At 42.0% G+C, this 14452-nt stretch overlaps 1 protein-coding gene across 4 annotated transcripts; it reads left to right on the top strand.

Moving 5' to 3' along the window:
* Positions 1 to 1808: 1808 nt before the first annotated feature.
* Positions 1809 to 13082, top strand: LOC136549743 (probable NAD(P)H dehydrogenase subunit CRR3, chloroplastic). 4 transcript variants are annotated; one of them, XM_066541143.1, is made up of 3 exons: positions 1809 to 2280; positions 2433 to 2553; positions 2771 to 3103. In XM_066541143.1, exons 1-3 carry the CDS (start codon positions 1902 to 1904, stop codon positions 2880 to 2882), a joined length of 612 nt encoding a protein of 203 aa, XP_066397240.1. In that variant the 5' UTR covers positions 1809 to 1901; the 3' UTR covers positions 2883 to 3103. The 4 variants fall into 4 exon arrangements, with proteins under 4 accessions (XP_066397240.1, XP_066397241.1, XP_066397242.1 ...); XM_066541144.1 differs by lacking the exon at positions 2771 to 3103 and adding an exon at positions 7039 to 9339 and having other exon boundaries at positions 1812 to 2280; XM_066541145.1 differs by lacking the exon at positions 2771 to 3103 and adding an exon at positions 13047 to 13082 and having other exon boundaries at positions 1813 to 2280.
* The last annotated feature ends 1370 nt before the right edge of the window (positions 13083 to 14452 follow it).

Raw genomic sequence — 14452 nt, 5'->3', positions numbered from 1 at the left:
TCGGCCTTGGTAGGTGCTGTGGGGCAGCGAGCAACGGGCGTGGAGCGACGCGGCAACACGGCCCAGGCACGCTCGGTGGCTGGGCAGCGGCGTCGGCGACTAGCAGCAAGAGAGGGACAGCGGACAGAGCCAAGGAAAAGCTGGTGTGCGAGAGAGAGAGAGAGCGAGGAAAAGAAAAATGATCTGCTGCTGCTTGAATGCTCGATGGTGCTGTAAAGTACCAGCTCGACTGGCGCTCATATAAAAATATCGGACGTGAGGCAACGAGGGAGAGAAGGTCAAGGGCGCAGGCAAATGGACACGCCGGGGTGCAGAGCAATGCAGAGCCACGACGAGAGACGTGACGGTGAATAATTGCCATGCAACGAGTACGCTGTACGCCGCGCCAGGAAAAGTAATGAAGCCTGTAGAGCTGTTGCGCTATCGCTCGTCTGCTACGTGCTATCACACCAATCACTTGAATTTATGAAATTGCCAGACGGGCAGCTGTGTCGCGGCGTGTAGCGGGGGAGGTGGAACTGGGCGCAGGTACACGCGAGCCCTAGACCGACAGCAGCAGTGTATGCATGTGAGGCAGCGTGGCCAGCACAAGTGGGCGCATGTGTGCGCGGGTAAGCCGCCAGCAGCCAGCAAGCAGCAGCGACCCAGCCAGCAGCAGCGCCAACACTCCCATTTTTATTTCTATTTTGTTCATATTAATTTTTAAACCAACAAACATCACATTAACACTCGAATAAGCATACCCACATATTCACAATGTTTATATCCTGCTGGTGATACGATTTTTTCCTATTTATATTTTAGATTATTTTAGCTTCTAAAAATTCATTTTCTAAACAACTTTATGCATTAACAGTCATAACTAAAACTCTAAGGTTTTATTATTTAGCAAATTTTTACTTTCAACAAATTTGGTTTATAAAAATTGTTTTCATGCTCAATCCAACCAAACAAGCCATTTGCCATTTACTTGCTAGAATCATTATCGGACAAATTTTAAATACTTTTACGTCCTAGGTGAATCTACTTAGATATTTAGTCTAGTCCATCAAGGTGAACCACATAACACTCGCTCGTCATTCCATGCGTGTTTTTAAAACCCGCCGTTCAATATAACTCGCCAAAATGACGCTTTTAAACATAAGCTAAATTTTAAAATCTGAGAAAATTATTTCGGTAAATCCTCTTAGGTCTAAATCGCGGTGCTAAACAAGATCGTAACACTAGGGTGTTACAGAGCGCCAACGGGAGTGGCGCGGCAAGTATTTTCACGTGAAAGTCGTCGTTCGACGTGGTAGAACATGCAGCTCCGACGCATGTGGCGCGGCAGAACGGGGTAAATTTGAAAATAAAATAAAATAACAGTGTTAGATTTGGAATTTGTGTTTAGAAAAAGATTAAAAATAAAAAAAATCTCCACTGAAGTAGGCGTTGGGGTTTCTGGTTTCTCTTACCTGGGCAAGTCTGGCCTAAATATGAACTCCCGCCGTCACAGAAAGAATGTAAATCTCGGTTTTTTTAGATAAGATTAGTGTATGTGTAAAATTATGTATTTACTCCTCTTTTATCATTATAGAAGTGGTTGTCTTATAGAATGTTTTTGTTAAGGATGGTAATTTTTTAGTTATGTAGGAATATTTTTAATTGATGAGTTTTATTGAAAAGATGATACCTAACTCTATAATTACATATTTTTTTAAGAAAAAAGATATGAACATTAGAATTATTAGTTTTTTTAGACGGAGGGAGTATAACTGATGGCCCGACTGTCTGCGACTCAGCGTTTCTCAGGTAGTAGGCCCCATTCCATTAGCTTTTTATCCACTCCCACAGTCCAGTTCACAGACAGTCCACACGACCGCCGATCCCACCCCCTGCGTGCTTTCCTGCAGAAACTCCCAATGGCCTGCCGCCTCGCCCTCGCCGGCGCCACCGCCACCGCCGCCGCTGCCCGCGCCCCCCGTCGCGCCGTGATCACCGCCGCCTCCGCTTCTTCCGCCGGAGAACCGGCGCGCCGCATCATCCGCCGCCGCGCGCCACCGGGGCAGCAGGGCTCTGCGACCGCGCCCCCCGCCCAGCCGTCCGTCGCGGAGGTGCGCCGCGCCATCGGCGTCTCCGACGACGATGCGTCGGCCGCCGCATCCATGGAGGCGAAGAACTCCGCGTTCATGGACCTCATCGCTACCACGCCCATCGGGAAGCCGGAGAGCGAGCCCGAGCGCCGCCTCCGCGAGGCCGCCGAGTGGGTAGTCGACAACACTGAGACGCGCGCTTGCGAAGGTGATGATGCCCCCACCATTTCATCCATACCAAGCTACTGTACCTATCATTTGGTGCTAATTATTATTATTGCAATTGTGAATCCATAAAGCTATAACTGTAGGATTCGGACTGAAATTGCTTCCTTTTGTTCTCATCTTTGTTTTTTTCAGGACAGAAGTCTTTCTTAGTGCTATGCATGATGACATTTCCTGCGTGGTTCTTGCTCATGTTTATTGCCCTTGGAGTCATGAAGTTACCATTTGATATTCCAGTTCTGGATAATCTGCTAATGTAAGGTGTTAGTTATTATTATTTTTTCCCTTTCTTTTCCAATTATACGAGCTTAAGACACTGAATATGAAAATAAATAGACTAAGTCTGTAGACAGTAGTTTTTTCCCTGATCGTTTGTCTTATAATCCGTACTTTTTAGCTTGTTTTTTTAGCCGGAACAGTATTTTTTTCTCACAACAAATCAGTCAGAACAGTGTTTTTGCTCGTTTTTTCAGCAAAGCGAATGGGGCTATGTCACTACTGAAGTTACCCACACCCTTTGTTAATTATAGTTCACTTTGGCTTTATGCTAAGTCAAATATCTTTTCAGTTCGACCAAGTTTATAGAAAAAGCCACCAACGTCTACAGGATCAAATTAGTTTCATTAAATTATCCATGAAATATGTTTTCATAACTGTAGATGTTACGATTTTTTTTTTTCTAAAAACTTGGTCAAAGTTGAGGAAATTTGACTTTGGACAAACCTAAAGGGAACTATATTTTGGAATGGAGAGAGTATATTGTAAGTTATAACTAAGTCTGTAGACAGTAGTTGTGTTTCCCGTTTGTCTCTATACAACTGGAATTGCTATATTTCTTCTTAGGGAATAAAGTGAAATTATTTTTTTCTAGAGTTGTTATTTATGTGATGGGCAGAATAACTTGCTATCTTGAATAGTTTGGCAGTATTACAAGTAATTGAACCACTCTGCCATCGCCTTCTGTCTTGTGCGGTTGTGCCTTTTTCACAGCATCCATGACTTCGTCAACAATCGCTTGCTCTTTATTATGTATTCTAAACCAAACTCTTCAGCTGACGCATTCATGAGTTATAATAGTTTGGTATAATAAATCTTGCTTCCTTGTCAAGTAACTTAACTAATCATCCAAATAGTGCTGATTCTCTGTTATCTTCATCTCCACTTCATTAACCTGAATCATTGTATCATGTGCCACTCACTGAGGTTGAATGTAGTTGCCTCCCTCCTTCTCCTTCTACCTCCTCTGTGCATTGTCCTACATTCTCACAACACCCATCTCTCTTCCATGGTTCTCTGTAGACCCACCTACTCGACTTCACTGTTTTCACTGGCTGACCCTGCAATCCTGGTTGCTGCCGCAGTAATCCTGGTTTGCTGACAGTATCCATCCCCTGAAACTTATATCCAGTTTGGAGTGACCTCTGTCCTCGCCCTCTCTGATCTCTCTGACTATGTTTAACCCATACGTAATCCAACTATCAGAGCTTGGTCACCAACCACTCTCAATAGCCATACTCGCTAGCTGCAAATCCTCTTCTCTCCATATTTCTTAACCAAGTTCTGTTGCTTGCACCATTCAGCATTTATGGACAGCTTGTGTTGTCTGTCTCCTGTTCTATCCAGCTGAGCTTGGTCACTAGTGGCGGGGAGAGTGTTTGGATGAATAGATTTTGATGATGAAGCAAGGTTGGTTAGCTATTTACTGCCATGAGCTGATGCAAAAACATTATTATATGTTTTAGAAACTGGTTGAGAAATAGCGCCAAGAGCACAATTTCCCTTCTTTGGACCATATGCTGCAATTCTTCTTGGTCTTCTAGTTTAATTTGAACTATGGGTACCCTATTTTATAAATTTGGCTTCTGAATGAATTAATGAAATGATTCTGGCAGTACATATGCCCTGGCATGCATTTGAGGCAGAAATAGGCGTATTTTCAAATACGTTCTGATACTGTGTATTTTATGATGAAAACAATACCTATGACATAAATTTTATACATCTGAAAAGCTATGAAGGGTGTAACTGGTGTTTTTTTATTCTCGGTCACGCAGGAGTGCTGCAAAGAAGAGAATTACAAACCCCCCCTTCCCCACAAGGAAAACAGATTAAATTCATGCCTGTAAAATTGTAAAAGGGCGACCCAACCTAGTAACCTAGTTACCCAAACTAGGGGCTGTGATGAAAGATAGCCCCTTAGGTCCTGCCATACCCCAGAGCTGGGACGCCTCACCAGCAAGGGAGAGGGCCGTGGAGAGCCTTGTTGTAACTCCAATTAAAACACAGTCATCCCTGTGTTTCCAGAGAATCCATGCACCCAAGATGATTAGGGAGTTTAAACCTTGCTGGGTGGGGCCACTCACAGCTGAAGCAGCTTTTTTCTTTGGGTAAACACAGCTGAAGCAGCTCTGCACCACCTGTTTCGGATGGTTAAGACCTTGCTGCGCCAATCCATCTGTTGTCCAACATTGGTTGTGAGCCACAAACCAGAGGAAGAACCGGCATTTAGCAGGTGCCCAAGACTTCCATATCCGCTCTCAATGGCCAAATAGACAGCACCTTGAAAAAGAGCATCATAGGCTGACTTGGCTGTATATTGGCCAGATAGGCACCATACATCCTTATGAGCTTATCTGTCATCTTATTGGAGCTGGAGCTCGGCAATCAAATCCCATAGAGTAAGGAAATCAGCAATGGCACCCTCTGTCAAAGCACCCTGTAAGTCATGAATGCATTGATGGTTTGTGAGGGTTTCCAGCACCATTCTCTTATTTGCTCTTTTGGGCACCAATTCAAAAAGGTGAGGAGCTAAATCCTCAATATGTTGCTCAAGCAACAACTTGTCTTTCCAGAAGATAGTACTGGTGCCATCACCAATCTCTGTAATCACCGCCATGGAGAAAAGGGCTTGAATACAGCTGCCTGTTTGAATTGTGAATGTTGACTATGGTATTGGGCTGTGTCTTTTGTAATCACTGCCATCTCACTCGAAGTGCCTAGCCAAGAGATTTGAGACCCGAAACACCTAGCCCGCCAAGCTCTCATGAACGGCACACCTAGTCCTTTGGCTTCCTTCCTTCCACGCAAGTAAAACCTCTTCTGATTTTATCAATGGCCTTAATAGCCCAGGGAGGAAGATCAATCGCCATTGCAAGATAGATGTTGGTGCAAATCCAGGCCACACACCAAAGTGCTAGTATGCACAGATCGCATGAAGATCACCTCACGAGGGACTCAGCAAAGCCGGCCTATCTAGTTCTGAACTGGGCTTAGCCGGTGTTCACAGGAAAAAAACCCTACAAATGCCTCCTGGGAAGGAGCCCATCAGGGAGGCATACCTAGGGCTATTGTAGGGTTGGTAGGCCACCTAGAACGCCCTCAAAGGCCACTGAGATGAGTGAAGAACAGAAAATAATGGGGTTACAATTGGAAAAGATAAAATAGTAAATTAATTTTTTTGATCGGTTGGATATCCCCAATCGTCTGTGATCCTTTATATTTATAGGGTGGCGAGGTCTTACCCCACTTGGAGATTGTATACACATGAATTCCACCCGAATCTCCAAGTTCTACTAATAGGTCAAACCGGCTTAGCTGACATGCAAACCTGGCTTAGCCGGTTTGCTCAGGAAACCTATATCAAGGCTAACTCTGGTCGCCATCGATAGAAAACTTGAGCAGGGTGTAACTGGTGGTTGCGATGAATCATGTGAGGTGGCATGAAATATGGCCTTTAGCTCTTGATATGCTGTACAGATGTTGGCTGTGCTGTACAGATGTTGGCTGTGCTCTAATATGAATACGTAAGCGATTTGGTATGACATTTTCTGCTATGAGATATTATTAGATGATTAGTTTGTGAAGTGTCTCAAGTCATATGATGTAGGGTGTTATCATGTCAAATGCCCTCAATGTTCTATGTGTTGTATAAACAGATTCACAAACAAAATTTAGTTGTCAAGTTTGACTTCTCATGATGCCTATTTTTTCTATGTTGCACAAGCATAAACATATGGTGATGGTAATTGTTTACTCCCTGTTCATTTATGACATATTTTTATGTGTAAATTGCTTTGTTGGATCTCTTATAGATTGCTCCCTTGTCACCGAGCAAGTTATGATACCTGGCATTTTGTTGTGTCCCTTTTCTGTTTGACTGGTGCGGTGATCCTTACATAATCTTATGGTAATTGGAATGTAAAAACCAACTTGTTCAATATAACTTTTTAATCTAATGATGCAATTGTAAACATATCAATTGCAAGTAAAACCTATTGGGTAAGTGTTTGCACAAGGTGTTGTTCCGTGTCCTTTTATCCATATTGGATCAAAGTTGAAACTGGCAGCCAGGAAGTAATAAAACAGTAGAATATAAGCTCATAAGCATTCTCTCTTTGTTTAATAATGCACTTACAAACTTGCTGCTTTTATTACTACTAAAAAGCTACCTTTAACTATATTTTTTTCTGAGGGGTAGGAGGATACTTACGCCTATCTTGTTCTAACTGGATTAGGCTAGTAACCTGTTCTTTTACCTTTTATGCTTCTCACTTAAAACTTCTGTTGAGAAATTGAAGATATAGTATTTAGTTTCATGCAGTTTACATCAGGTCTTCAGGTGACATGGACACTTGTGTACTTTGTGATATATTTCATCTATCTTACAGTATGTAACTGTATTATATTTTTGTCCTCTTCTCTGTTTGTCGAGCAATGATGAGCTTTTCAACTGTGTTTGTAGTTATATATATTATTAATTGAAAATGAGAACTGCACATTCTCTAAGGGCGTACCCAGTGCAGAGAGCTCCCGCTCTGTGCGGGGTCTGGGGAAGGGTGTCAGTGGCAAGCCTTACCCTTGCCTATGCAATGCGAGAAGACCGCGACTCGAACCCAGGACCTTCCGGTCACAGGCGGTAAGACTCTACCGCTTGCACCAGGCCCGCCCTTCAGAACTGCACATTCTCTACTGTGAAATATTTTCGAATCGCCTCGAGCGGTAAATCTTTGAAGATTATTTTTGAAGGACATATGAAGGAACAGGATGCTCAAGTGGAGAGCTAAGGAACCTTTATTCAATTAACTTCATGGAACATCAGGAAAATGTGGAAACTCAGAATGATATACACAGAGTTTGATCACCCTGATGCTACCGTTTCATCAGATACACCTAACCAAAAGTGGATCTCTGTTAGTAGACTATGGATAGTACAATCAGTGAAACCAAACACAATTTGTCAAATAGCAGAAAACAGAGTTGCAACATTTTCTCTCAGTTTCACAGTTTGTGAGGATCCCACTGTAGCTGAATGCTTTAGATCTTGGTTGTAACACCTGTGGTGCTCTTATAGTTTCTGCATGGGCTGAAGACGAAGCTTGGCTGTAGATGTGTGGAGATGACAAATGTACTGCACACTTTCTAGTCACGCCAACAGAGGAGTCTGATCAAACACCAGCGGATGATGTAAAGTCGCGAATGACACTCTTTGAGCGCTCTGATAAACCTTCCCCTTCTTACCTTCCTTTCACTCTCTGCTCTCATTTCTAGGGCTAGTTACAAACTCACAATGCTATTGGAAGAGTTGAAAGCAGAGCACACTACAAGTTATTGGTGTTAGAGTTTGTGTAGATTTGGTCAGCATGCTGAGGCTTTTATAGAGCTAAAACGTTGAGCTCACCCCTCACATTCAAATGTTCAACCAAGTTGCATAAGTTGAGTGCAATTTGGGCGACAAACTTGCATGGTTTTATGGACTATTCACTGTATTAGATTCTGAGAGTTTGGTATTTGCAATGGAATCTGAAAATTATATCATGGCTGAAGGGGCTTTAAGCGGTACCATGCATCATGCCATGTGAGCGTTCACAGTCTTACAAAGGCAGCTTTCACTTCTGATTTATATTGGACTAGAGGTAGACCTTTTTGAACTCCCCCTTTTATAACAATTCTTATAGTAACATGCAAGTTGCAATGTACAGAATCGTTTGATAGTTCCTATAGAGGTGCTCCAGAAGGGTTCATTTGTACCAAACAAGACTGTTCTTGGATGCCTAAACTAATATGTGCATTATGCTTGCTTTGCCTCTTTGAGCAACTTTTGAGATCTCTCTAGGGGTATCACTCCCCTTTGTAATCTGTCTGAAGGGTTGGCAGGATCTTTACGCATCTTTGGTCAGTTTTGAGCAGCTTTAATGATTTATGTTACTTTTTGCTGATCCTTTTTTTGAACGAATAATAATATTTTAGTTCATCACATAACTGTTTGAGCTTCTTGTGTCTTTTTGAATGGTGCAAATTACAGGTAACTTTTATGTTTGCCATGTCACTTAGAGATAGTTCTACTATATCTTAGAAAAGTAGCTGCAATTAGAATTAGTCCTATTTATCCATCTCTTACGTGTCACATGTTCTGTCCATTTCTGCTATTCTGTATGCATTGGTAATTGGTTTTGTCCTACCTTTATCAGTTAGTGTTGTTTAGATTTTAACCTTCTTTTACTATACACAATATGGAAGCAACTTAATTCATCATGAGCTCTCGCACATTTTTGTTGACCACTGCATCTGATGGTATAATGTAACATGGTTTTGCTGCTCAAAATGTATACAGCATGGCCCATGCTGTCGTTTGTTAGAGGCTTCCAAGGTACACAAGTTACCTGTTGTAAAAGAAAATGTACACAAGTTACCATTTTGTCCCATGGTTGCTCCAGTTGTCCATGATTATACATGATACTACTTTGGGCATTGAGTTTTGGTACTTGATTTTTTTCTGTACTAAACTTTGACAGATTTGATTTTCATTCATTTCTAATTCTCATGCATGCATCCTGGCAACAAATCTATGTTGCAACTTTTAACAAATTGACTGGTTCGTTTACCGATACATATGTTGGTCAAGAGTGCAAGAACAAGGTCCACATGAACTTTTAAGGCAGCAATGGTGCAAGTCCCTAGGCTGTTCTTAGCCCCATGACTTGTATTTGCCAATAACATAAAATTATTAATTATCACCTCAAGAGTGTGCATTACTGAAAGTCTCTTTTATGGACCGTACCATCAGATTCCTATTATTATCAAGGATACTGCACTTCTAATGATGGTGATTATGGAGGGCAAATGCTGGTGCTCTTTGGGGCACCAAAAGTACTTGTACATTATTTAGTCCCTCTGTTTCAAATTATCAGTTAACATTGTCTTAGGACAAACTTCTCTAACTTTGATCAAGTTTCTAGAAAATATATATTAACATCTAAATATGCTATTATGACTTTCATGGAGAATTTAACGAAACTAATTTAATGCATCAATGTGTGCATATCTGTATGCATATGGTGTTTTTGAATGAGATCTTATTTGGAAAGGAAAATTACCGAGAAATATGCCCCTGCTCATCATTTGGAATGTCTTTCAATTTACAAGACATGGTCAAATGTCGAATCGTACTTATTGTATAAAGAACACGTTAGTCGAATTTAGGAGTTAAGTAGAAACACCTTTATCTGGATACGGTCCTTACTGGAGGAGTGAATTGAGGATATGAAATTGGAGATGAACAGACATGTGACAGCGATTTTGATCTTGGAAAACCACCATGGAATCAGCTCGGATAAGAGGGTATCATCAAGTGGCTGGTTTATTGTAGGCAATGCACCATTTCTACAAAGTGCATGATGCTGGTGTTCCATTGTGGTTTTTGCTTGAAAGACATTAGAGTATCTCCAGCAGTCCCTCAATGCTACTTTTTCACATTATTACGGGAGATGCTCTAGCAGATTACCAATATTTTCCCCAAAAATATGGGACCTACCTGTTAGTTTTAATTCATTTATTTATTTTTCCTTTCCTCCCCCCCCCCCCCCCCCCTCTTGGATTGGACCATGACGCACCCTCCCCTTCCCATTCCGGTGGTGATGGTGGCGGTGGAACCCCTCGGCGCGGCCATCCCCACCGCCAACCGCGAGTCCCTTCCCCACCGGCGTCCGCGGCTTCTCCTTCCCCACCGGCGGCGTCTCCTCTCCCAGCGGCAGATCCGGGCCTATCGTGGTGGCGGCGGCGGCCTCCCCAAGCCAGCTCTCCATGGTTGTAGTGGTAGCAGGGGGTGTCCATGGTTCCTCATCGTGCCTGAGGCACGGGATCCAGTAGAGGTTGTCAATGGCGGGGACGTGGGATCCAGTGGAGGTCGTCCATGGCTGAGAGAGGCGAGAGGGAGGAGGGTAGAAAGTGACAGGGAGGAGGGTGGAAAGTGACAGTTGGGGTGGGCCCCAATGTATTGGGGGAAATGCAACTCCCCCTTCATTTGAGGGGAGAAGATGTTTTTTGGTGGTCACAAAAAAAAATGGAGAGTTATTGGGGAACTACTGGAGAAAAAAAAAAGTAACACATCTCCCCTAATATAATAGGTTTATAGGGATGAGGGGTGAGATTGGAGGACTGCTCGAGATGCTCTTACTGAAGTTAATATTAAGGGAGAACCAAACTGGAGGTGACCTGATGCATATGACATTTTCACAAATTTAGAAAGGAACATCCAGTTGACTGAAAAGACATCGATTGGCATGTGAATTAAGCCCTTTGGATCATGGTCTTGATTTTTGGCGTTCTGTTCGATCATGGTCTTGAATTAAACCAAACTTGTCCCCTCTGTTTTTCCTCTTTGACCTCTTTTGCTTAAAGTGGTGATCTTAAAACTATCTGGCTAAGTTGTTTTTTTAAGAAAATGTGTAAATTCGTCCTTAGAGAGGCGCCATAAAAAACTACAAAATATTCACCACTTCGGTTGCCAGATTGCTTTTTATTGCTACGTTTTTAATTTAATAGCTCTGTGGTTACTCCCTAAGCTATTGTTAAGTTTTTCAGTGTTACACTTACGTTACTTACATCACAAGCCTGGTATGATTGCCCCCCTAAGAAAATGTGGAAATAGGAACCAAAAGTAACTATATTTTATTTAATTGCTCCACAAGGATTAGAACTTAAGAGACATTTGCCTCTCGTACCATTTTGTGTTGCATTCACCGGCTAGTCCAACCTAAAAGCTTAAGCTAATAGGAAAATATGATTAACTCGCTTGTACTTCAACAACTATAACCCTTGAGATATGAAAATGCATGAAAATAACCATGAGAAGTTATGAAAATACTTTTCTAACATAGGTCATGCTGTCATGCATCATCGCACAAAATATGACCCAAAAGATGTACTGGAGAAAAAAAGGTGGTGGACTGGACTTGGACCAATTTTAATAGTGGGAGGGAGTAAATAGAGTCGATATTTTGTGGGTAAATAGATGAAATGCGTTGCTCTGGATAGTAAAATGCTTTCTTCTTCTTATTATTATTGAATGACAAAACTGCAGGCAATAAAAGGCCCTACTGCTCATTGATTAGAAAGAAAGGCTGCACTATCTTTAGAATAGGAAGTTTCTTGCTGGCGCCTTTCGTTTTTCTAGTAAATCAACCTATAATCTTCCTTTGTTTTGTTCTGCTATTATGAGTTCTGTAGCAGCATAGCTGAGAGGTTCAATGCATATGGAGATTTGCTCTGATTTAATTCCCTAGTACATGATGAATGTTCAACCCTACAGTAACTATGGCTTCCTCTAGCTTGCAACATTTTGGACTTGATGACAGTGTCTGATAGTGACCTCACTGATGATGTTTGACAAGTTTAATCAGGTGTAAAGATAAAGTACTTTTGATGGTAAAATCGGAAAAATTGAATTTTAGTATAACTATATCTGAAAAAATAGATAATGACCTCCCTTTGGGAGGTCCGCGCAACGGGCATATGATTTCTGGGACATTTACATAAGAATCCAAGTATTTTTGTTCGTTCAAGTTAGTTTAAGTTGCCCAGTTGCAGAGGAACAGGTATTCCTGGGCTCTCCATTCAAACATCTTCAGCGTACGAGGTCTATTATGTGTATTTCTTTTTCTACCTTGATTAGTTCATCGCTATCCAAGACTGCCGACTTGATCACCAGATACGTGTCTAACATTGTTCTAATGACAAACGAAAGAGATAACCCTGCTGCAATGCATGGAAAGTGAAATCAGACAAGTCTCCTGAAGTCTGAAGCTGTACCCAAAAGGTTTGCGCTTTCAGCATTTCTTAATAGAGTGTAATCCATTAGCAGTAACTTCATGCCAATACATGGAAGGTGAAATCAGACCAATCTCATTGATGACTGAAGTTCTATTATATCTCTCTGTTGTTTGTAGAGCATTCCATAGTTGCAGTATTACCAGGTGTTAACATCTGTCATGGATGAACTTAATCGCTCTATGCATCAAGGTGACCTTCCTGGAAGCTTCCCACTAAGCACTGCTGGGAATAGGTTTTGGGGTCCCTTTCTTGGAGTCACTAAACAACCTGCCCCCACCTTTGTTGCACACGGGTGGATGGGCGGCCACTTTATCTTGTCTGTTTTTACCATTGTAGTTCTCTGGTGTGGTCATGGTCATGCATAGTTTAAGCTTTTGCTAGCTCCTAAGCTCTATGCCTGTAGACGAATGAGTAGGATAAGTGTAGGGTCAGCAGTATGCCTCCTAGTGCATTAACAAACTGCCTGCATGTGGGGGGTATGATGTTCTTTTGATATGGCATATCCCATGTGCACCTCTATATAAAGCCATTGCCTGCTGCATTCCCTCTCACCATACCACTACACTAGACATCATACAGCAAGTTGCCCAGTTCTGCACCCCTTCCTTCTCTCATTTTCCTTGCACCAAACTTCTTCATCAGATCATGAAGCTCGGAGGACAAGGGAGGCAGATGGGGAGGCTCAACAGAGCCTTCAGGGAGAAAAGGGCTAGGTTCTACATTATCCGCCGCTGCGTCGTCATGTTGCTTCGCTGGAGCGATTAGATATTGATCTCCATGGGAGATTATTTCCCCTCCATTCTAGATGTTTCTTTTTGGCGCTGCCATTTTGGTAGAGTTTAGAGTTTAGGCGTAGTTGCTCACTTGCTGTGTACAGGATGGCCGTGTGCTGGTTCTAGTGGCAATCTTTTCTGTTTTCTTGCTTGCCTGTTGTGTTCTGGCAAGGGTGATTGATCCAGCTCTGTGGTTTGTACTACTGGAAGAAGATTCATATGAAAAATCTATTGTTAACGGTGATGCTAATAATTAGCAATCTATTAAAAAGTTGTAAGCGTTGAGAATGAATGTTGAAACTTTTTGTCATGAAGATATACTTCTTAATAGATTGAAATGATTCGTACGAGTGTAAGACATAATCTGCTGCTGATCTCTCTCTCGCTGCAACAGAGTTGGCATTTGTCAGCTCGGCTGTCCAGTCTCTATTGCTGTAGCAGTATGGCAATAGGTCATCTCTAGTACATTAGTTGGTAGCTATTACATTAGCCATGTCTTGATAGTGAGCTGATCTAAGCTTTGTACTGCTAGTACCAGGAGTAGTTGGTGTACCTTAGGAGTAGATAGTTGGTGTACTCACCAACAGCTATGTACCTAGTAGAGGTACTAGCATTTGTATATATGTCACACCTAAGCCAATGCAAAAGAGCAATTCAGTTTGCCACATCCAAAAGCAGAGCTTTCGGCCAACGCTGGGCTTGTGCTTCTGGATGTGGCAGCCATAGTGAGTGAGTGTGCTGGTAAGCTTACTGCTTACCTGTGCAGGGCAGCCGAGGGACAATGAGGTGATTGTGCCTTTATACTTTCGATACAAAGTTGAGATCAAATATATATACGAAGGGAAAACTTATTTTTATTTTTTTCACCATACATGAAGGAATACGTCTTTTCTGTCTTTCATTTTGTTTTCCTTATTTTTGAGCAAAATCGTTTTCCTTTTGTAATGGTCAAATCTTGTTGACTGGGAACCAATGGCAAAGTTTTCTTTTAAAAGAAGTAGAATGGTAGAAGCTCTGCCTTTTAGTTAAGACAGAAAAGAGAGCATCGAGACAACACAAAATATAGTATGGCTGCAGGCCTAGACACGCCACGGCTGAAACCCAGCCAAAACAATGGCAAATTACAAAAATGAGCACATGAAAGACTGGAAAACTGTGATTTTAGGATGCCAAGGAGAGAATGTCTCAAATAGACCGGAAAAAGAAAAGTTTCTCTTCACTTGTACGACCAGGAAAAAGAAAAGTTTCTCAAATAGACAGGTAGAAGAGGAAAAC

Source organism: Miscanthus floridulus, chromosome 4 (assembly GCF_019320115.1).
Source record: "Miscanthus floridulus cultivar M001 chromosome 4, ASM1932011v1, whole genome shotgun sequence".
Lineage (NCBI taxonomy): Eukaryota > Viridiplantae > Streptophyta > Magnoliopsida > Poales > Poaceae > Miscanthus > Miscanthus floridulus.
Note: the sequence above shows the minus strand (reverse complement) of the source record. Positions and strands in the feature narration are given on the sequence as shown.

Excerpts from the sequence above, each read along its gene's own strand:
- LOC136549743 (XM_066541143.1), top strand. The coding sequence starts at position 1,902 with ATGGCCTGCCGCCTCGCCCTCGCCGGCGCCACCGCCACCGCCGCCGCT. Across the intron at positions 2,281-2,432 it reads TGAGACGCGCGCTTGCGAAG|GACAGAAGTCTTTCTTAGTG; the intron begins GTGATGATGCCC and ends TGTTTTTTTCAG. Across the intron at positions 2,554-2,770 it reads GTTCTGGATAATCTGCTAAT|CAAAGCGAATGGGGCTATGT; the intron begins GTAAGGTGTTAG and ends TCGTTTTTTCAG.